Here is a 25,479-nt window from a genome sequence, read left to right as displayed (position 1 = left end):
CCTGTTGTTTGCCCTTCTGGCAGCCTCAACTCTCTGAAGATCAGTCACTCCACACACGCCATCCATCCATCTCATTGATGGTCTACCCCTGCCTCTTTTTCCAGGACCTTTACCTTCTATTACTGTTCTGAGAAGTCCTCCTTCCATCCTTTCTATGTGTCCAAAATATTTTAATTTTCTTCTGTCAATATCCTTAAGGAGCCTTAAAGTTCTGCTAATCTTTTCTAACACCCATTCATTTGTACGCCTTTCAGTGTATGATATCCTCAACAGCCTTCTGTAACACCATGTATCAACGTCTTTTTTTTTCATTTTTTTTTTTTTTTTCCCAAACTGGTTTTAAATCTTTATTTGGCCAAGCTAAGAATAAATTTGAAATGACTGGGGCATTTGTCATTGTCAATTATGCATTCATTGGAGGCAAAGTGTGAAGCCAGAGAATTGGCTTTTTCTGTGGGTGATGATGCAATAGAGCTATCTGGATATGGGAACAGTGTAGGGCAAAAGTTACAACTGATTGCTTTGGCAAGAGACCAAAAGGCACAGCTGCCATTTGGGTAGGTTTCTGCTTTTTTGCCTCTTCAAATTCTGTTTTGGAAGCATCGATAGTTTTTTTGCATCTGTTTCGGGTTTCAGTATAAGCATTGAAAGTGGGTGGAGTTCTTGATTTGAGCCAATTATGGTATGCTTGATTTTTCATTTGTACAACCTTGGCACATGTTTTGGAGAACCAGGCTTTAGATAGGGGAATGTATGTTTCCATCATGCCAGTGCAGATTACTTTGGTGATACGTTCGATGCGTATGTTTGGATTGGAAGACTAGAAACAATAGTCCAACCATGGGAATGAAGCATAGTATTCTTGGAGGCTGTTCCACTTGGCACTGTTATAATGCCAAACTGCTCTTGTGTGGGAGTGACTGTGTAAGCATAGATGCATGGGAAGGAGATGAGCACTAGATTGTGGTCAGAATTACCCAGGGGGGGGGGGGGGCTCACTGCATTCACTGCATGTTTGGAAGGGTCAGTGGTAAGGAAGAGATCTAGGGTATTTGGGGAGTGGTTCGGGTTATCTGGTATTCTGGTTGGCATGGGAACAATTTATGTAACGTTGTTAGTGATGGCAAACGATTCAGCATCCCTGTCTGCAAGATCCGTACAACTGGATCTTGAGGAAAGGAGGAAAAAACTGGAGGAAAGCCACTTGGTGTTATGGACATTAAAATCTCCTAGGAAGATAATTTCATTGTTAGGAGAGTTGGACTGGAGAAAATCAATTTTTAAGGAGAGGAAATTAAAGAGCTCAGAGTGGTTGGTGGCATTAAGAGAGCCATAGAGACAGCAGATGAATTTGATTGAGTGTGGAAGGGATAGTTTCAACCAAAGAAGATCAAAGTTGGGTGATTCCAGATTGGGGTGCTCTCTGGCAGGGTATGTCACAGTGGATATATGTGCGGATGCCATCCTTGGGTTGAAAGAGTTAAACAGTATGTATACTTGGGGGAAAGTGTCCTTAAACTTGTTATTTATCACCATTTGGAAGGTTGAGATGGATAGTGCTGGGGGAGGGTGAGATTTGAGTTTCTGCTAAAAAGAGTAAGTGGAGTTTGGTGGACTGCAGATGGTAGTGGACACTATAAAGGTTGTAGTTGAGGTGACAGTTGTTGGTGAAGTGGATATGCAAGGTTCTGTGAGGCATGTATTTGACTGCAAGTATCTTGCACGTTTTCTATGCATTGCCTGTATACTGGTCTCCTTGGTAGCTACTGGTGTCATCACTTATTTTTGCACTAGTTTGGCTTGCTTGTAGTCTATAATCCAACTGTTGTCTCCATTTTGGCATTTTTCTTCACGTTGTCTTTGAAGTTGGCGTCTTTGTTCCCTCTAGGAAATGTTAAGTCAGGTTGAGCACATATGCACGATTGGGGACAAGTGTCCTCAAACTTGTTATTTATCACCATTATTAATTTGGATGCCCTTATTGGTTTGTCACAGGTCACTTTCAGGAGATGTGGAAAATTTTTTCCATCCTTTCTTTTGTTTATGGGTCTAAAAGGATGGCATTTCACAATGTTTCTGGGATTGAAGTTGCATTATTTTGCTAATTTGCTGATGTCATCTTTTAATGATTTACCGTTTTCTATCAGAAAGTTCAGAATAATGGCACTGAGTCTCTTGTTTTTGGCCTCAACTGACTCGTGTACTGTTGATGATTTGGACTGGTTGTTGTAGTAGAGATTTGGGGTTTTGTTAACAACAGAAGATCAAGTTTCGATGTCTGCAGCTGATGACACACCACATAGGTTGGTGTTGATAAAGTAAATGTGAAACAGGTTTTTTTTTTTTTTTGTATAAGATTTAAGTTTTAAGTTTTTTGAGAGGAAATTTTTATATGCCAAAACATATTCATATATCCCTTGTGTTATATGAAGTCTTCTGATATATGTTATTGGTTTCGTTGAACCAAAGTAGTAATTAAAAAAAACTATCATTTATTTGGCACTGATTATTATTTTTCTTTGTTTATTATCAATTTTATTTCCTTTTGGGATGGTTTTTGGATTGGCATTCTGCTCAAAATCTTTGAACACAGGTCGGGCATTACAGTAATAGCATAGACCTCATACAAATTGCTGTCCTAGATGGGCATACAGTAATTACATGACATTCTGCACTGTTCATTCTAGGAAGGAAGAGAGTTGAAATAATCAGATATTAGGATGGGAAGTTTGATGTTGTTCAGACAATAAGCAAAATTATAAATAATAATGGAGACATACAAATTGTCAGTTTTTGCATGTTAGGTTGGAATTGGATTTTGAAAAAGTTGATATTAGTACTACTAATAATTTACAGCTTGTGTTAAAGTGGCATAACTAGAATTTTTGGACTCTGATGAAATGCAATCTTTTGTTTGGCCTCTTGAAATCATGAGACTTTTTTTTGTGTGTGTGGGGTCACCCTCACTGTGCCTGCCTAAGCTCTCATCTTCCTGCATTATGAGTTTTGTAACATGGCAGTGAAATGGTTCTAAAACATTCCAACCAATGAAAATATGACATTCCATTTAAATAAATGTGGAACAGTATATTAAAAGTCATGTGCCTTGGTGCCAAAGTAGAACCCAAATATCACAATAACTCTGCACAGGATCATGATGCTAGCCAGAGCAATCACCTGACTTAGACCAAACTATTCCTTGCTCATTATACGTGCTTCTTTTTCTATATAGGGAAAATGATTGCTTTAAGCATAGAAAAATTTGCCATATACCAGAATAATTATTGACAAGGAATGCTTTGGGGGATGTTACATTTGTAATTTATATGATACTCAGATTCACAGCTTCTATATTTTATGAATATAGTATTATAAGTTATTTATTTATTTTGTATGGGGTTTCTCCCCCATTCCTTAGGATTGGTTCAGCCTTCCTAATGAGGGATTAAGTATGTATTTTATGACTGCAGATTCGTATGTGTTCATGGGGCTGGTTTGCATATTCTGAGGAACAAAAAACCTGAGTTTCTGGGTGAAAAAAATCCCCTCTACCTCTGTATGAGACTGGCTAACTCACCTTTAGTCAAAAGAGAAGACCAGATAAAGGTTCCTCATATCCATGATGTGAGGAAACCTTTATCTAGTCCCAGGTCTTTCTTTATTGAACCAGGTCTTTCTGACCAAAGGAGGTATCATCTATTTTGACTCAGCTATGGAGGCTCCAGTATTATAATATTAAGGACCAGTGGTGCACTCAGGATATAATCTTGGGGGGGGGGGGGGCAATATACGATTTATGACTGAGCATCTGCAGTGATCACTAATACATGATACCTGTTATCTCCTCTGGCCTGGCTCGGGCAAACAAAGTAGCACTCAGTCTGCTGGAGCACTACTTCATTTGCCTTTTGTTAGCAGCGGCTGTGATTCCCAAGAGTTATAGGGTATTCCCACCTTACGTGACCACTAATTCATAAGTAATATAGAAGTAGAAGACACAACACAACATAAATAAAAAAATGAATTTTAATTAGGAAAAGATTTTTGGAAAATTATGTAGCGTTTTTTTTTTTTCCTTTTTGTTTTTTTTTGGGGGGGGGGGGGTCCTTGGGTGTGCCACTGTTAAGGATCCAAGCCTTAACAGTTTCTAATTACAGTATTATAATATTTACTGAATTTAATGAAAATTTACTATATAGCATAGCATTGCATTTGTTCTTGAACTGTTTCATTAATTTCAGATACCTGGGAATATGTTTAGTATTTTCCAGTCCAAAGGAAAAATATTCTTCTATATTCCAAATATAATAGGTACCTAATTTTAATTTTTTATTGTCTCATTTAATTATTAGGTAATTAAAAACATTTAATTAGGGTTTTTCTTATTTTTGCATTCTTTAAGATTTTTAGGATAAACACTTTGTATTTAGTTTGTATTTAGTAGGTGGCAGCTTCACCACTAGGATACCTATTGTCATGCTAGTCACTTGAAAGGGAAACACATATTACTTTCAAGTCTCAACGAAATCCAAACCGGACAGAAAACATGGGAAATGACCACAAACTGGAAAAGGTTAAGAAACTTTGAAAAAAGAAAAATGTGGTGAAATATGCTACATGGAACATTAGAAGCTTAGCACATAAAGAAGAAGAATTAGATAAAATTTTAAATGATGAAAATATAGAAATTGCAGTTCTTACAGAAACAAAAAAAGAAACTTAAAGGAACAAAAGAAACAGCTAACTGCAATATCATATATAGTGGAGTGGACAAACAAATACATGCAAAAGCTGGTGTAATGATTTGGATCCATAGATCAATTAAAGCAAAAATAACTCATTATACTTACCGGAATGAAAGAATATTAGAAGTGCGATTAAAATTAAATAAAGAAAATTTAACAGTTGTTGGAGTATATGCCCCTGAAGAAGGAAAAGAATAAGAAAATGATTACTTTTACAAAGAGTTACAAGGAATATATGAAAAATTAAATAAAACAGACTATAATTATAGCCAGAGATCTTAATGCCAGAATAGGAATGAAAATAATTAACAATAATATACAAAAATTTGGAGAACCAACAGTAAACAAAAATGGAAAGCGACTCATTGATTATAATATATAATAATTTAAAAATAATGAATACATTTTACAAACATAAAAATATATATAAATATATGTGGTGTGCAAGAGAACAAAAATCAATAATAGACTACTTTATAGCAAATGAAAAAGCAGCAAATCTCTTCCTATATGTTAAAATTAGAAGAGGGCTAGAAATTGGCACAGATCACTATTTAGTACAGGCAAAACTAAGATTTTCACCAAACTGGCTACAAAAAATACAAAAAAAAAATAATAAATAAAATAAAATAAACTAGAGAAACAAAATCTAATTACAAAGTAAGACTACTAAATGATTCAAGTATAAGAAATTTATACCAACAGAGGATTAATAACTACTAAGAAAAAATACTAGAAAATGAAGACATGGAGAAAGAATGGAATAATGTAAAAGAAATTATAGCATCAGCAACATATGAAAGTCTAGGAACACACAAAAAACATCATAAAAATAAAAAATTACATATGTGGGAAAAATGAAATAAAAACAATAACTGAAAATAAAAAGCTGGCTTTTAAAAGATGGTTAAGTAGCAAAAAACAAGAAGATGAAATTGGATATAAAAAAAGACAAGCAATATTATTATTATTATTATTATTAAAAACAAGACCTCATGGAGTCAAAGACTCATCTAGGAGGTCCTTTTATCTTACACACACATCTCATCATACCGTGTCTTAAACACATTCAAACTACTTGCAGACACCACGCTCTCAGGCAGGGCATTCCAATCACTCACAACTCTGCACGAAAAAAACCTGCCTCTCACTCCCTTACTCACACCCTCCTTATACAGTTTCTGATCTCCCACTATTCTCTGTAGAACTTCTCCACCATTGATCCTATAACAACCCCTTACCAACTTGTAGGTCTCTATCATATCTCCCCTCTTCCTTCTCTCCACGAGACTCTGCAAATTACATCTTTTCAATCTTTCCTCATACTCAACATTCCAGAGGTCAGAAACTACCTTAGTCATTCGCCTTTGGACCTTTTCCAACATCTCTTCATCCTTCTGAAAACCCGGTGACCAAATCTGGGCACAATAGTCCAAGTGTGGCCTAATCAAAGCCTTATACATTGGAACAAGTATCTCCCTACTTCTACATGTCAGTGTCCTCCGCATCATTCCCAGAAGTCTTTGTGTTGTCTTCACAATTTTGGTGATGTGTCCCCTAAATTTTAGATCCTTATCCACTATCATCCCCAGATCTCTTATTTCCTCTACTTCCAACAATATATTCTCACCAAGCATAAATTCTGCATCCCATCTTTGTTTTCCAAATTTTAAAACCTTACATTTTGCAACATTGAACTCACATCCCCATTTGCTTGCCCAATCACTCAATTTATTCAAGTCTTCTTGCAAGGCCACAACATCTTCACTACTCTTTATGGTTCTTCCCAACTTTGCATCATCTGCAAACAACTGAATATCTCCATCCAAATCTTCACCAATATCATTAATATATAAGTTAAATAGTAATGGCCCTAAAACAGACCGCTGAGGCACTCCACTAGTGACTTTCCTTTTCCTGGATATTGCACCCCCATACACAACTTGTTGATACCTATCAGATAGCCAGTCTCCAATCCAATGCACTAATCTAATATCCAACCCCATCTGCTCTAGTTTGACTGTCAACTTATCATGAGGTACTCTATCAAAAGCTTTTGCGAAATCCAAGTATATTACTGTGTATCCTTCTCCTCTGTCCAAGGAAGCAGTCACTTTATTGTAATAACTAAGTAGATTACTAAAACATGACCTCCCTTTAGCAAATCCATGCTGTCCATCAAAAATTATACCATTGTTGTCAACCCAACTCTGGATCCTAGTTCTCACAAGCTTCTCCAACAACTTAACCACAACACCTGACACACAGATAGGCCTATAGTTTGATGCTTGAGTTCGATCACCTCCTTTATGAAGTGGCACAATCTTGCCTTCCTTCCACTCTTTAGGAACTTGACCAAGTGCAAGACTCGTATTAAAAAAATATGTCAAGGCAGGTGTCAACTCTCTAGCACACTCCTTCAGAATACGTGGTGATATATTATCAAGTCCCACAGCCTTATTTACATCTAGTTTACTCAACTCCCCAAACACCTCTTGCTCACTTACAGTCAGTCTCTCCTCCCCATCATCAACTGCTCTTAATCTCTCCATGAAGTCACATTCACAAGATTGAAAGATCTTTATGAATTGCTCATTAAGTATCTCCACAACACATTCTGCAACAGCTGTCTTTATACCATTTCCTCCAATCAATGTCATCCTTCCATAATCATTCTTTCTTTTGCTGGCTACATATCGAAAGAACTCCCTAGGATTCTTTTTGGCTTCATTAGCTAACTGCTGTTCATACCTCTCTTTAGCTACTCTCACCAACCAAGTCACCCTCCTTGCCTGGTCTTTGTAGACCTCATGAAATTGGTTACTTCCACTTCTCTTATGCTGTCTCCACAATGCCTTTTTTTTCTGTATTGCATGCTTAATCTCTTTATTCATCCATCTCACACCTACCTCTCACACCCACCTGCCAAAAGAGAAACCAGAAAGAGACACAGAAAAAGCTGGGAAAAAATTTTATCATATCTAGAAAATGACATACAAAATAAGACCCATTTGCATACTAAAACACATGAATGCAGATATAAAAGAAACTGCAAATATAAATTGTGAAATAGATGTAAAAGAATTCTTGGATTACTTTACAGATCTTTGGATGGATCATACTGGCATCAAAAATAATTACACTAGAAACTTACAAAATACCTTAAATGATAAGGTATATATAACAATGAAAGAATTAAAAGACAACCTCAATAAAATAAAAAAATGGCAAATCAGCAGGAGAAGGGATAAACTCCGAACTGTATAAATTTGTGGAAAAAAATTTCATCAAAGATTATTAAAATTTTTAAATAAAATATATACAAATGGACAAATACCAATAGATTGGAATACAAGCATAGTGATACCTATATTTAAAAAAGGGGATAAAACAAAACCTGCTAACTATAGAGGTATTAGTTTATTGAATACATGCTACAAAATATATAGCAGAATACTTAATGAAAAACTAAAAATATACAGTGAAAAAATATTATTAGAATGTCAAAATGGATTGAGAAAAGGACTCTCTCCAATGGATGCAGCTTTCTGTTTAAAACTACTTATAGAAAAAAGAAGAGAATTTAATTTGGAAACTCATCTTTTGTTTATAGATTATGAAAAAGCATTTGACAAAGTAAAAATATATGTACTGTTTGATATATTACAAAGAATAAATATACCTAATATTTTACTACAATACATGCAATATTGAATATATATAAAGATAATGAAATAAAAATAAATGAAAAGTTGTCAGAAAAACAATCTATAAACCAAGGAGTAAGACAGGGATGCCCTCTGTCTCCAACACTTTTCAATATTTACATTAATGAAATATTAATACAGTGGAACACCTTAAACAATCAAGGTATGGAAATTTCCAGGAATAACAAAATAAATATTCTATTATTTGCAAATGATCAATTAATAATATCAGATAAGGAAGACAATTTACAAAGAACAATATATAATTTAAACATTATAGTAGAACAGTTTGGAATGAAATTTTCCATAGATAAAACTAAAACAATGGTATTTTGTGGACAAACTCCGGTTAGAACAAAATAGTTATTAACCCTTTCTGATCTGAATTTTTTTTTTCCAAGTGAAAAAAAAATTTCTTTCTATTTATTTTGTCTTTAGGTCTCTAAAAAGCAAGAGTATGATAGTATTTTGATGAAAAATACATTTCAGGATAGGAATTCCGACCGACTGATTCCATATGGAATCATTATATTCTGGTAGCAAATATTCAACTTCTGAGCTTACACTCTATAATCCAATATATGCATATTATTCTACTAAGTCATAAAAACCTATATTGGTAAGATTTATACGTATAATACATACCTGTTATTATATTAAAGAAATGGAACTAGAATGTACGATACCAATTGGAATCATTCGCCACATAATATGGGCTACGAAAGCCAAGACAGTGATTCCAATTGGAATCACTAGGGCAGAAAGGTTAATAATAAAATAATAGAACAGATAAATACTTTCAGTTTAATCCTTTATCCAAGTGTGAGCAAACAAAGTTTGCGTCTGAAAATATCTTCAGGACTGGGGTAAGATAGTACAACACTGGGCAACTCTTAGCAAAGGTGGACCAAGCTAACATCACTCCTATCTCGGTATCTCCCATAATGCAAAACACATCTCCTTGCAGATATGTATAATGTTATGCATTCAGGGAAGGGCCAAAATTTGCCAGGCCCAGAAGTGGAGATACCAGGCAGAAGCAATGGCGAGATCATCTTAGCCCTTCCCTTAATGCATAACATTATACATACCTGCAAGGAGATGTGTTTTGCATTATGGGAGATACTGAGATAGGAGTAATGTTAGCTTGGTCCACCTTTGCTACGAGTTGCCCAGTGTTGTACTACCTTACCCCTGTCCTGGAGATGTTTCCAGGTGCAAACTTTGTTTGCTCACACTTGGATAAAGGATTAAACTAAATTTATTATAGTCTAACCAAGTGAAAAAATAAATTTTCAATAAATATTTTCAGTTATCTTGGATATGAAATATCATATGAATGAGAAAAAGACTCATTAAAAGACAAAAAGAAACATGCTTCAAAATATACAATACTTTAGCAGTGCCCACATTATTATATGGCAGTGAAATTTGGGCAATAAACAAACAAGATAAACGAAGAATAAAAACAAGTGAAATGAGATTTATGAGAAGAACTGCAAAATACACATTATTAGATCAAAAAAGGAATGAAGACATTTTAAAAGAACTAAAAATAAAATCAATACAATACTAAACAATTATAAACAAAAATGGATTGAACATGTAAACTGAATGACCAATACCCAATATCTTAAATAAATACTAAAATATAAGCCATTTGGAAAGAGAAGGCAGGATAGACCTCAAAAAAGGATATTGGATGGATAATAAAACTGGAACAGACCAATATGGTCTTATACTCGTAATTAGTGTTATGACGATGACTTTGTATTTATTATGTTAAATCTGAATAATAATAATAATGTGGCCAACTGGAATGAGAAAACTGCAGAGAGAATCCAAAGACAAGTAAATAAGATATTATTATTATTACGTGACACCTCCAAGGAGTCCAAAGACTCATTGAGGGAGGGCACCTACTCTACAACTCTCTGTCTCTACCACCCAATCCATCAATTACAGTGAACCACCACTACCATCATCACCTACACCAGCGCCATCTGCTGCCCACCACCACTAGTATTTTTTGTCTGTAAATTGCATGTGTACTCAAGAATGATTTGTCTGTATGTGGGATGAAAACTTCAACTTTCCAGGAGAAAAAACCCTGCTACCTCTGTATGAGATCGTGTGAGGAAAAGTATGCACGTTACTCTTGTCCTCCACCACTGGTGAACCGGGATGTAATCAATATAGTGCCTTGACCTATCAACGTTTAGATGTCCAACCACCATTTTCCAATCACCTTTTTTCAATTAGTTCCCATGTTGAATCTGATATCCATGGATCTCTTGGTCTTCTTACTGGGGCCAAGAAGTATCTTGGGAAGACTCCTTCCCAAAGCACATCTGGTCAGTTCACCTCATTGGTCTCCAAAAAATTATGCAACTGAGTTTCTTCAGGAATTTCTCTAACATCCAGTCTAGCGGGATGTACGTGACATCCCACTGTTACTAGCTGATAGTCTGTACCAGTCTGCTTCAGGATTAGTATACACATTATGCTTGTCCTCCACCGCTGAAGAACCAGGATGTAATTAATCTGGTACCTTGACCTATCAATGTTATAGGTCTATTGTGGGTGTTTCTAGAAGCAGGTATTGGTAATAACTGATCTGTTAGCATGGGCAAATTCCAACAGTCTTTCACCATGGGTGTTACATTCACCCAGACCAAGCATGCCACACTCAGGCCTACCTCTCATACTCTTTCCCACTTTTGCATTCAAGTCTCCTAAGATGTAAAGTACGTCTCTCCTTGGTAAGCAGTCCAAAACAGTCTAAGTATTCATAGAATTCCTCACTCTCTTCATCAGGCCTATCTGATGTAAGGTGCATAAACTACCACCATTGATACACTGGTAGGATGAGCCATAAGTCTAATACAAAGTGTCCTGTCATTAACTGCGTTATAACCAAGAAGGGTTCTTGCCTGAACTGTCTACAGTATCACAGCTACCCTATGATGCTTTGAGCCACCTCCTGGGTAAACAACTAGCTTAGTTGTTTTGTAGCATGGGTTGTATAAGTCACACTCAACGAATGGACACGCAATGCCACTGATAAATAGGTACTGTAAGATCTTCACTTCAATTCATCCAAAATTTGACCTCCATATTTGAGCAGTCATTGCTGAATACAACTTTCTCCCACTGCTTTTACTGCATTTCAATAGTTCTAACTTTCTTTTAAAATTATTATTATTTATGAGAATCCCATCCATGAAATGATGTGAACCTGGAAGAGAACACTCAGTAGAGAAATTCTTCTATACTCACACTGTTTTTCCTTTATATATATATATATATATATATATATATATATATATATATATATATATATATATATATATATATATATATATATAGCAGGGGTGCATATTCAGGGTATGCTGGGTGTCTGGTGCTCACCCATGGAATAGCAGTAGCACCAATATTATATTTTTGCATTTATTCCTGTTAAAGACTCCCCTAATTGTTTTCTGGCTTTGTCTGATTAATAAAATTAGACACAATATACCAATGCTTCACGAAGAGGATACTTTCAATGACTAAATATTGCATCACATTCGCATTAATTGGGTGTGTGGTCACAGATATAGACACCTTTGAGCCCTTTGAACAAACATACAGTTGGTGCAGTGGATCAAATTCTTAGAGTTCCAGTAAGTTTAAACCACCCAGAAGCCAAGGCAGTGTATGTGCTGAGACAATAGCACCCAGAAATCAGTGGTTAATTGTGTCATTAATCGAACTGAAAGTTGCCATTTGTCATGAGTTGCTGTTTTTGTTTTCTGAGTTTCATTTCTTTTGCAAGTGTGAAATGTGAACTGACGTGTTTAGGACACTGATGTAGACAAGTTTTTAACATATAATTTTCTACAAATAATTTATAACTTTGTTGCCCATATTTACAATTGGCAAAAAAAAAAAAAACGTTGTTGACGATCTACTGAACGTACTGTTTTCTGTCAGAGCTTTTGCAGAGTATATAATTGTAGTTGAATGAGGTAAGCCTTGTCCTTCTCTTATGAATTACAAAATATAGCATTCTCCATCATGGAGGGTAGTTGGTGATTTGAATGCATTGCCTGAGTGTGTTGTGGGTGTAGACACATTGAATCAGTTTAAGGCACGGTTCGATGAGCACTGGGTGTGATAATGTGTGTTGGATGAACATTGTGTGTAATAGTGTGTGTGTGTTGAATGAGCACTGTACGCAATATTGTGACCTCCCACGATGAGTCTCTGACTCCATGGAGGTCAAATGCTAATAATAATAATATCTTAAAACAAACACATTGATCCCCACTTTATGCAGATTTGTTTACAATTAGTCAATAAATTAAAGTATTCACAGTTAATTACGTTAGACCAATTACTATGCACTCTTAAAACTTTCATACATTAATAAAAATGCAATCATACATCAAACTGAAGTGAATTTTGTATCACAGGTTGTATAAGCCACACAAGTGCACACCAAACCGAAATGGGGACCCACAATGCCAATTTTTTTTTTTTTTTAATATTCGTATGGAGTTTCCTCCCTTTTTCTCCCCTGTCCCTATTGGGGCGAGTTGAGCCCCCTCATGGGGGGTTAAGTATTTATGGCTGTAGATCCATGTGTGTTCATGGGACCAGTTTGCCTGCTTGCGGGATGAAAAATGCCAGATAAACTGGCGGGAAAAAATCCTACTGCCCAAGACCGGCTAACTTGGCTATGGCTGAGGAAGATCCTCAAATTCCTCACATCTTTGACGGGAATCGAACCTGGGACACTCCTTCCCCAGTTATATGGTTGTGAAGTGCAAAGCCATTAGGCTAACCGCACGGACACAATGCCACTGATAAATAGGTACCATAAGAGCTTTACTTCAACTATCCAAAATTTGACCTTCTCCATATTTGGACAGTCGTTGCTGAATACAAATTTCTCCTACTGCTTTTACCGAATTTCAGGATTTCTGACTTTTTTTTTTTTAAATTTATTATTTTATTTTATTTATTTTTTCTTTTTATGTGAATCTCATCCATGAAATGCTGTAAACCTATCATACATTAGTACTATAGGTGGGCTAAAACTTTGGTAATCTGAACAGCCTTACTCTGGAGGTCAAACAAAACTTTTTGTAAGCCTTCAGCACTTCAGGCCAATGATACAACTTTTTCTTGAAATTCATCTACTACCTAAAGACAATTACAAGCATTTATGCTCACAGTTGAATTCAAACCCATGATCTACTGGATGTTGTTTTAAAATTACAGCAGCTAAAACTGTGAGATTAGAGCATGATGTCTGTTGATTACATATAAGCTACTGATTAGAGAATGAAAGCATATCCTCTTAAAGCCCTGCATCCTCAGCTTCCAGAAAAACTAGGATTTCTCTTTCGCTCAAGAAATTACTTCACCTCTAAATAGCTGTAAACCTTATACAAATCATAAATCTGCCCAGCTATCGAATACTGTTCTCACATTTGGAGTGAGGCTCCTAAAAGCTCCCTCAAAATGCTTGACTCAATACAGAGGAGAGCAATTAGATTGGTAAATGACCCATCTCTGACCAACTATTTCCCCTCACTTTCACAGACGTTTGGTCTCTGCAATTTATATATTCTATAAATATTTCCATGGGAAATGTTCATCTGAAACAGCATCAACAATTCCGCCACTCTGTACTAAGCCCAATGGAACATGAACAGCTGCTGCCCAACATCCTTTCACAGTACACTTTGAAACCCATAGAATAAGTTTCTTTTCCTCCTTCTTCTTCTCTGCTACTGCTGTACTGTGGAACAGTCTTCTCCTGATGTTTTTCCCAAGGATATACAGGCTTTTAAATCAAATGTAACCCAACCCACTACCCATATATGGTACTAACGTACCATAGGTTGATCACCCAACCTCTTGTGTATGGGCCCAACATAAAAAAAAAAAAGCCCATCAGGACCTCATGTTGAAATAAACAATGAGGTGATGTCAAATTGCTAGTATTCCTTTGGATGACACCTTAGCACTTTTAACACATCCACTGCCCTTCATTCATGACAGATTGTCTCCAGGCCATTCAGAATGACCTTGCTGCAGTGTCTACACATTCACACAACTAGACTGCCCAGGCCAGACTGAGTAATGCAGCAGAGAAATATAAGTATTACGATGCTTAAAAGTGGCAGTGGCACATACACAAATATTGGTTTGATGCTTTAAAGCATCAGTGGCACTGAATGTGTTAAAAACTGTTTTTCCTCATGATATCACAGATCTCTTTACCTTTGCTATCCATTATGGCTATTTCTCTTGGAAGAACAAAATTTACAGACAGAGGGTACTATTGGTTCCTCACTCCTGCCAATTTTTTCATGCGAAATTTTGAAAAATGTATTCTTCAATGCATTGTAGAATGCATTGAAGAATGCATTTAAATTTAAACTCAGCCCTTCTAAAGCCTTCTATCTGGTTAAGATATGCAAATGATGTGTTTTCAATTTGGCCTCACCACCCAGACACATTAAACTCCTCCACCTCAACAATCAGCCTCCAGGAATCCATTTTACAACAGAAAAAGAAACTAACAATAGTCTCAACTTCTACCTAGACATCTTAGTGACATGACTTCCTAAGTCACCTGTCTTTCACAGAACACAGAAACACTATATCTGCCATCCACAAAGGCAGATATAGAGCATGGGTGAAAGTACAGAGCTTTGACAATGGCATTGGTTGGGAAATGCTCTAATATTTACATATGGCCTTCTATCACTAACCTCAGATCCTATCCATAGTTTTCCTATGACAGTATACCCCATTCCTTATTTTCATTTAGCCAACCTTGCAGTTCTCGTATATCACAAGCTGCAAGGACTTCCTTGCCAACTTCAATGTAACAGAACACAATAACGTCTTATTTCACACAAGAAAAGCTACACTTTCCTTCACAATTAAAAATTCTGAGATCTCCAAGGGAGGTTTGATTTGACTGATTTACACTTCTAACATCTACTTGCATTAGCACATCACAATTTCCACCACATCCAAAAAATCGATGTCCTTTTTCACTCAAGACATTATTATTCACCAATACCACTCTTAGCACTGTATAATCTCAAATCTTTCCCACCTTAGAATATTATTCCCAAATACAGGAATGGTGCACCAAAATACTTGCTGTCCAGAAGACTCTGAAATGTTTGTGACATGGAGGAGGAAAAGTTGAAGGAATTGCAGAGCTTAGTGGATAGGTAAAGAAGAGGTGATATGACAGAGTGGATGAGAAAGTTTATGTGATTAATACAGAGGGGATTATATATGAGGGAGAAGAACAAGAGGCCATTCCTGGAAGTTATATAAGAGTGTGGTGAAGGTGAAAGAATGAAGAGATGAGTAGGTTTTTATGCAGGGAGTGGTGAAATGTAATTGGGCCAACAATATGCCAACGATGTGCAATATGTAACTTCTCCCAGTCTAGTGAGCTCTGCCTTCAAGACCTATATCTTGGTCTTCCTCTGGGTCTTTTTCCTGACAACCTGTCAAAGAACAGTTGTTTTCCTGTCTTTGTTATCTTTCTTTCTAAGAAATGTGTTAGAGCTAATCTTTCTGAGATTAGCTCTAACACATTTCTGAATGATAACGATGGCGAGTTTTCCTCACTTTTAAAATCCTCATTTTTAATGTGATACTGCCATTGATGGCATCTGTTCACTTAGCAAATCTTTCTCAAAACTCTCATATCCATGGTCTCCAGTCTTTGATCAAGTTTTTATTTCTAGCCTTCAGATCCATAAGTTAAAATTGTTTTGAACACCACCTAGTATACAGCTAATTTAGTGTTTTAATTAATATCTTTCTTATTCCATATAAATTTATTCAGCTGACATTATTCAGCAGTTTGTTAATGTGTGGAATGAGTTTAAAGAACAAAATGAACTGTATTGAACTGCATTTGACTAGTTTTGGTATGAGTCATTTGGAAAGACTGCTGCTGGAAGGTAGAGAAATGAGTGCAGAGAATAAATCTGATCAAGTAAGAAATGACGCGGAAGAACAGGAGAGTAAGCAACAAGAGATTGAAATGGTGGGTATGAATGAAGAAGTGGGTAGCATGAGTATAGAGAATGAGAGAACAAGTGTGCAAGACAAACAGGGAAACAAGGTGCCTCGGGGTGGACAAGGGAACACAGCATGACAAAGGTTGATGCTCTAAGAGGATGTAAATGCATGCATAGACAAAAGGGGATGACCTGGGATCAAGGGAAAGCAGTTGGATTTGAAGAGGGTTCTAAGATGAATAAGGAGAAAAAGAAATGGCTCAAGTTAGGTATTGAAAAGTCACATCTAATAAGTGGTATCAGTGAAATGTGTTATAGATCCAGGAATGAGCTGTTATGTCTGTATGTGGCTTTGACTAGGCCACATATGGACTACTGTGCACAGATTTGGTTACCTGGTTTTCGAAAAGATGAGGAGATATTGGAAAAGGGTCAAGAGGCAATTGATTAAGGTAGTTTCTGATTTCTGGAATGTTGAATATGAGGGTTGAGAAGGTGCAATTTACAAAGTCTAGTGGATAGGTGGAGAAGGGATGATATGATATGATAGAGATGTACAAGTTGGTAACGTTAAAGGATTAATGTTGAAGAGGTTTTTTCATAAAATGACGGGAGGTCAGGGGGGAACAAGCATCATCTCTGGAAGCTGTATAAGGAGGGTGTAAACAAGAGAGTGAGAAACAGGTTTTTGGCATGTATAGTTGTTAAGGATTGGAATGCCTTGCCTTAAACACATGCAGAGAATCTGAATGTGTTTAAGGCAAGGTATGTTGAGCTGTGTGTATGACAAAGTTATCTCTTAGATGAGTCATACTCCATGGGGTCTTAGGATAATAATAATAACAATTATGAAAAGCTCAGGAAGCAGCTTGAAGCTATAGCATGGAATGAAGAGTTAAGCAGAAAGGAGATAAATGTGCTGCTTGGTCACTGATCAAGAGTTATTTAACAGTAGCATTGTCTGAATGCATTCCAGAGGTCAAAAGGCTAAAATAAGGTAGACGTAAAATGGATGAATGAAGAAATTTCTGTAAGAAGGCATTGTGAAGGGAATCTGAATGAACAGTGGTAATAATTAGATGCATGAATACAGAGATCAGGCCAGGAGGGCCATTCATTTGCTGGAGAGCATTGTGTATGGATATGCCACGCTTTGCATTTAGGATGAATCTCTCTCACTGAATCTTTTGACTCATACTGTCAGCAAACTGTCATGGAGTCAAAAGAATCAGCAACAGAGTGCTGTAATAATAATAATAATTACATAACAGTATATTTGTTGTTTGTTGCATTTCTTTTAATGCAAATCTCATGCATGATGGGTATGATATATGGTAGGTTGTAAATTCCATCATATTTTCAGTACAGTGAATGGGACTAAGGGTTAGATGTTTTGGTCTCCCTGCTATAAAGACTAAACATATTTACTGTGAAAGTCTTTCTCTTTAGCTTCAGCTTCACACAGTAATCTTGAGTTCACATTTTTGTTTGTCAGCTTCAACTACTTCATTACCACTCTTACACTACTCTCATATTCCATGAGTTGTTCACCATGTGCCATCAGCAGCATATGGATGTACAGATGACTCTAGGAATATATCTTTTATTCTTACATAGTAATATAAGGCCACCACAAGTGATGAGAGGAATGTACATATCAGTATGTTTCATTCAAAAATGAGAATGTCTCAATACTTATTTCAACAAAGCATGTAAGTTACTAAGAGACTTGCTTATAGCATCACCTTCATAGTTTACATTCACCACCTTTATAGAAAACTGTAAGCAACTTACCCCTAATACTTGCTAAACATATACCTGAACACATCATCATCGTGATTTGAATATGGTTCCAGTAACAATATCACAAACTTGAATCTATAGATGAAAACTATTTTATATTTATATAGAATTATTATTCATAGGTTATCCATAAATCCATAAATTTTATTATTCACAATTAAGAACCCATGCATAATAAAAAGGTGATGGTGTATATATGTTCACATGTGTGTGTGTGTGTGTGTGTGTGTGTGTGTGTGTGTGTGTGTGTGTGTGTGTGTATGTGTGTGTGTGTGTGTGTGTGTGTGTGTGTGTGTTTATATATGTGTGTGATATAAACGCACATATATAATCGCATATATATATATTATATATATTATTTTATTTTATTTATTTTTGTAATTTCTTCTAGGATATATACGGATAGCATTGATAATCATAGCTTGGATATGTACAGAAAATGGCTTTTATTTCTGGTTCTTATTTCTTTATTCCCTATCAGCAGTGCTTGATGGTAAGTAGTATAACTGCTTTGTCTATTGAGTGGTATTGATGAACAGTTAAAAGGAAATAAAATCCTGATATCAGATCAGGCTGAACGAAACGTTAAGTTATGCCCTATTCATTGATATAAATAGGAACAGTACAAGAAACAAAGATATATACCATGAAAAAAGATATGTTTACCTGGTCCATAGACTGTGAGAAGATATGAAGAAATGATACTAATAGTAAGATGTGTATGATATGTATTCTTCATTCATACTATTATGTAGACTCATGCTAGAGGCTTAATTGAATAAAACAGCACTTCAAAAGAATTTAAAATGCTCTTTAAATGAAGATTTAAATTATCCTAAATTCAAAATATCTTTCCTAGTGCTATTTTATTCTATTAGGCCTCCAACATGAGTTTCTCCCAGCAATTAAGCCTTATCACATGGCTAGTAATTGTAAAAATTTCATCATAATTTCCTAGCATTTATTCTGTTGTGTATACAGACTTCTGTGATAGTTCAAAACAATTAATATTTTATTAATAGTTCCTTATCAAAAGTTATTTTCCAATAGCTCTATTATTTGTTAAATCACTAATTTGATATGTTTTTTACTACCTCTGATTTTATGGCATTCCCAACATTTCCTAACTGCATCAATCCATTGTATATGGTCTTTGTCGAAATCTTGTACCTGCAATTTTTGTTCCAAATACTTGTTTGTAGTTGATTTGTTTCAAATTCCCAGCCCATTCTTATTTGGTCAGTGTTATGTAACCTAGGAATGGGACAGACCATGAGAAGGTGAGGACTGAAATTGGTGGGAAGCGCTGTTGGGTTTTGCATTCCGTACAAGACTATATTGAGGTCTGCTTCAAGTTACCCAGCTTTGACCAATATATATTCATCAAGTAGGAAATGGCAAAGAAGGAAGTGAATCTCTGACACATGGAAATGCTTAAAACATTTGGAGACAAGAGCAGAACCATAATAACTGTAAGTACTGTTCTGGATTTTTGTTCAGGACATGTATTAGTCATTAATTAGCCCCATGATCCAATATGGCAATGTACATAAATCCACATGGAGGGAACATGCAAAAATAATATTGATACTCATTCAGGATACAACAGTATATAGAGAATTTGAAATAGGAAATGATCACCATTTAGTTTTAAATAGGATAAAAACGAGTACCACATCTCTCCCCTCCCCATCCTCCTAGCAAAATGCTCTTCATACTCAGCATTTTAGTGACTGAAAACTATCTTAATCATCCCTTTTCCCTATAACCTAATCCCTTTGAAAATGAGATGACAGTAATCCATATGTGGTCTGATTAAGGCTTTATGCAGGAGAACTATAACCTCCTTACTTCTGTATGTCTTGCTATAGTCCAATGTTTTGTTCTCAGAATTTTAGCAGTGAGTACTCTAAATTTTAGGTCCTTATCCAGCCACCATCATTTCCAGATCCTGATTTTCTCCACCTCCAGTAAGATATTCCCACTAGTTGAATACTTTGCATCCCAGCTTTGTTTCCAAATTTTAAAATCTTACACTTTGCAATAGCAAACTGGTAGTGCCACTCACTCATACACACATACTATTCAAGTCTTCCTTTAAAGCTACAGCTGTTCTTCATAATTCTATTAGTGATATATAGCAATGACAAAACAGTAATAACAATATTCAGAAGAAAAACAATCAGGAGAAAGAACCTATCAATACTTGAAGTAGAAAAGCCATCAGAAACCTGAAACGAGTAGATGATATTCAGCTAGAAATTCTCAAATAGAGATGTATAAAAGTGTTTTACAATGGCTACTCTATATAATTCAGGTCAATTCCAGATGTTGGAGTGGAACTCTTCATAGTATCATCTATATATATAAAAAAAAAGGGAGAATCACAGACGAATTTCCCCACCGAATGTTTTATGTATGATTTATACAAGCATGCTTGAGACGAGGCTAAGAAAAATAGAAGAGTCACTTGGGGAGGAACAAGCTGGGTTCAGGCCAAAATAGGGCCTGTCAGGATCAGATTTTTATTTTAAGACAAATAGTTGAGAAATCATGGGAAATTAACAGGGTAAATGGGACATTACATAAGAGAAATATATAGTCTAGTCTACACTTAAGTTGTAATTTAGAAGTTAGAATAGAAGGAGGGACACAGGAGTATGGTTTGATGTGAAATGAGGATATAAGCAAAGGTGCATGTTATCAACGCTGTTGATATCATTGATATCAACATCATGGTATTAAACATCATTGTTATTTCATGATATTTATTATGAAAGAGGTGTACAGGATACTATCATGACACTGTATAAGTCTGTTTACATAATTACTAGCTTCCTATCAACAGTTTCTTTCCTTTTTTTTCTTCCCCCCCCCCTCCAAATCTGGTATTTGCCAGGCTCTAATATTAGCAGATTTTACATTTTGGCTTTCTAATGCATTAACACATCAATCCACTTAGATCTAGAGTTTTCTTACCATACCAGCTTTGCTTATTCCATTATCTAGTTCCACATTTAATTTAAAAACAAAAACAAATAGGTAAAATGTTTTACTTCTTCTGTAGGTTTTTCACTGAGCATGTACCATATTTGCCGGCACATAAGACGCACTTTTTTCTTTGAAAATAGGTCTAAAAAACAGGGTGCGTCTTATATGCCGATACTCATTTTTTTATTACTTTCATTTCTGGAAATTTTCTCTGTTCCGAGTTACGCAATTTCTTTCTTGCTATTTTTCGGTTTGTGAGAGCATTCCAGTTATGTAGGGTTCGGTGGATGCGCATGCACTGTCATTGATGATCACTGCTGTGTTCCTGTTCGTTTAAACTTTCCGATTGTTGTCGCAGTTGTTGTGAACGGTGATAAATTTCTGCCGTTAAATTTTCTCTAACTTTCTTGGCAAATTATGGCTGAAAAACGTCGGCATTGCTAGAATATTACTTACAAGCTACGTGTGACTGCATATGCTTAAGAACATGAAAACAGGGCTGCAGAGATGCATTTCAGGCAAACCCCCCCCCCCCCCCCCCCCAACTGAGAAAATTATAAGAACTTGGCAGAATCAGGAAGAGGAACCAAAAAAAGTTTTTTTTTAGGAAAAAAAACTTTTTCCTAAAAAAAAAAAAGAAATGTCGAATGCAGATTTTAGTTATATTAAACTAAAGTTTTGAAAATTATGGAGACAGCTACCGTGTTTGAATAAAAACTTTAGTTTAATATAACTAAAATCTGCATTCAACGTTTAGACCTTTATGTCAAGGTCATCTTCTGGAGCAAAACAAGCTACACTATAATCAATTTGGTTTGTTACAGTTACTGACCAACCACTACAGCAATTGTTGGCCTGACCTCTGGTGAAAAAAAAAAAAAAAAATTATACATCAACGCTAGAGTCCTATTATTAGTGTTATCTGTTGGTTGTAGAAATATATTGGGTGCCACAACAAGTATCTATCTATATACATATATTAACATCATGATTATACATGTACATTCCAGCCAGTTGGTATGGAATGGTTTCTAATACTAGCTGAAGATTGGCTAGATTCCTGACAGGTCGTCCTTGACAGGTCAACATACGTACTTCAGATGAATCAATTAGTAGCCGATAACAACACATATAAGCTGGTAAATTATAACCCAACAAACAGGATAAAGGATAAAACAGAGAAACTACTCAAATCTCACTTCTTGGCCCAGACATGGTTAAAAAACTCAAACCCCACTATGCCCGCCCACCCAAGAATATATGGGGTCCCGAAAATACACACACAAAATGTGCCCCTTTGACCAGTCGTGGAAGGAATAGACAGCCCCAATTACCACTTAGCCAAGAAATTAGCTTCAACACCCAAGAAGTTGGTAGGTCATTCCCCCCTCCTACATAAAAAACACACAACACTTTATAAACAAAATTAAAAGATAACACTTGACAAAAACGACTTATTAGTCAGTTTTGACATTTCTGCCTTTTTCACAGGATAAAGGATAAAACAGAGAAACTACTCAAATCTGTCACTTCTTGGCCCAGACACAATGACACAATTCTCCTACTACAGAACAAATTTCCGCCCAACATTACGGCCCTCTTTGCCCACGTACTACAGTCCGGTTACTTCGTGTGGCAAAATAAATTTTACCTACAAAACGAAGGTACAGCCATGGGCTCACCACTATCCCCCCCAATCGCTAACTTCTACATGGAAACCTTTGAGCAAAGGGCTCTTGATTCCACCATGCTAAGACCAACAGTCTGGCTTAGAAAGTTGACGACGTGTTTGCGATCTGGCCGCACGGGCGACAAGTGCTAAACACATTCCTTAGCCACCTGAACAAACAACACGAATACATACAATTTACCATCGAAATCAAAATTCGCTCCTGTTCCTAGACACACTAGTCACACGTCTTCTTTCAGGCAGTCTATCTTTCACGGTCTACCGAAAACCGACACACACTGGCCAATACATACATGCTAATTCATACCACCACCACTCATCACAAAAATATGGAGTCATTAACACCCTTAAAAACAGAGCTACAACAATTTGCTCTAACCAGCAAGCTCTGAAACAAGAACTAAAAGTCATCAGCGACACATTCATAAATAATGGCTATAACAAAAATACTATTAATAAAATACTTCATAAAACAACAAAAACGAATCTAGATTACAGTAAAACCATAGCCATCCCATACATTAAAGGGTTATCAGAAAAAATCAACAGAATCCTACAATATTATAACCTCAATGCCACCTTTAAACCACCCACTAAACTTAAAACCATATTCAGCTCCTCTAAGGATCCTCTCCTCCCATTAGCACATCCTGGAGTCTATTGCATCCACTGCACCTTACTGTAACTTACCGTACATTGGTGAAACAGGACAGACAATCCCTATATGCAAGAAAGAACACATTAGACACATTAAATATAACCATTATGGTGAAACAGGCCTCTCAGACCACATGCTCAACACCTTACACCAAATCAACTGGAAAAAGCACCCGCTCGTTACACCACACAAAAACCTGGTATAAAAGGAAATTTAAGGAAGCTTGCAAAATCCTGATAAACCAACCAAATATCAACAACAAAGATGGCATGAAAATTCCAAGGATCTGGATGGCACACATTCAGCCTACCTAATATATAAGATCCAGCATAAGTCAGGACTCTAGCCAATCTTCAGCTAGTATTAGAAACCATTCCATACCAACTGGCTGGAATGTACATGTATAATCATGATGTTAATATATGTATATAGATAGATACTTGTTGTGACGCCCAATATATTTCTACAATCAACAGATAACACTAATAATAGGACTCTAGTGTTGATGTATAATTTTTTTTTTTCATAGAGGTCAGGACAACAATTGTTGTAGCGGTTGGTAACTGTAACAAACCAGATTGATCGTAGTGTAGCTTGTTTTCTGTGTACAGTTGTATGCTCCAGAAGATGACCTTGACATAAAGGTCGAAACGTCAAATGTAGATTTTAGTTATATTAAACTAAAGTTTTTATTCAAACATGGTAGCTGTCTCCATAATTTTCAAAGATGCATTCGGATCACCTGTAAGCTTAAAAGAAAGGATGTTTTATCTTTTGTTTCTTACCAAATTTAATATAGAAGTGATTCAATTTTGTTAAATAGGCCTGAAAACTTGTAGATTTATTCAAAAGAAAGTATTAGCAGCATATACTAGAGTGAGTTTAATGCTACTTTCCTTATAACATGAATTAAATAGCTTATGAATAAACACTGAGGATAACAAGTACCCTTGTTTTACATATGATTTTATATGAAACCATCTTGCATTCTTCAGTTAATTGCATTAGGATAATAGTAAGACAATAATCACTAAATAAATGTGCTTTTACTTTATGGAATTTATTTTTTCCCCCCATATAGTTGTTGATGGTTGGGTAGCACGAAAATTTGATCAGGTATCAGCATTTGGTGCATGGGTGAGTGATTTTTTTTTTTTTTTTGGTAGTTTTTTTCTCTAGAATTAATCTTTCATTTACGATAAATAAAATATTCTGTTCTTTAAAACTGGTGATCTTACTTAAAAGAGGAAGAAACCAATATCCAAAACCTGATATTGCAAATAATACAATCTAATCATTAAATTAATTCACATGCATCAATAATAAATGACTATGGAAGGGCTATAAAGATTTTAGCTTTAATGAATCTAAATTATGATTTTAATATATTCGAATAATGTTGTAGGCACTACTATTTGACACAAGGTAATATATTTCATGATGTAGTATAAGACTGCTGCCTCACTCACTGGATGTCTGAAGTAACTTAAAAAGTTCCATGTTTGATTTTTGTTCCAGATTACTTAAAAAAAAAAAGTATAAAATTAATTAAAAAAACAGAAAATAATTCTAAAAATTAAAGATGCCAAGAAATTATATTCTTGGTTTATTTCTTTATCCAAGTGTAAGCAAATAAAAATTTGCATGTGAAGTAACATCACGACTGGACTAGTTGAATATAGAAGGTAATAACTTCACATTAATTGCCTTAGTATCCCATAATCAGTGGTGAACTATAAGGGGTTTGCCGAGCCCCTTGTTCTTCTCGTTTACTTTTTTATTTTTTCAAAAAAAAAAAAAACATAATTTTTTGTAGATTATATTAAGCTTAATA

General features: G+C 35.6%; 1 protein-coding gene across 5 annotated transcripts in view; it reads left to right on the top strand.

The window, feature by feature from the left end:
- Positions 1 to 25,479, top strand: part of LOC150106507 (uncharacterized) — a 123,830-nt gene that overhangs the window by 7,870 nt on the left and 90,481 nt on the right. For all 5 annotated transcript variants that reach the window (XR_016548310.1, XM_090392507.1, XM_090392505.1 and 2 more), the window contains exons 2-4: positions 4,242 to 4,311; positions 18,698 to 18,799; positions 24,727 to 24,782. Coding sequence is in view for 4 of the 5 variants with exons in the window: in XM_090392507.1 (XP_090248633.1) it covers positions 4,254 to 4,311; positions 18,698 to 18,799; positions 24,727 to 24,782 (216 nt within the window). In the remaining variant the exon portion in view is untranslated. The remainder of the gene's footprint in view (positions 1 to 4,241; positions 4,312 to 18,697; positions 18,800 to 24,726; positions 24,783 to 25,479) is intronic.

This window comes from Typopeltis vanoorti, chromosome 5, assembly GCF_054136105.1.
Source record: "Typopeltis vanoorti isolate ZY-2024b chromosome 5, IOZ_Tvanoo_1.0, whole genome shotgun sequence".
Classification (NCBI taxonomy): domain Eukaryota; kingdom Metazoa; phylum Arthropoda; class Arachnida; order Uropygi; family Thelyphonidae; genus Typopeltis; species Typopeltis vanoorti.
The sequence above is the reverse complement of the archived record's forward strand: the minus strand, read 5'-3'. Positions and strand labels throughout refer to the sequence as shown.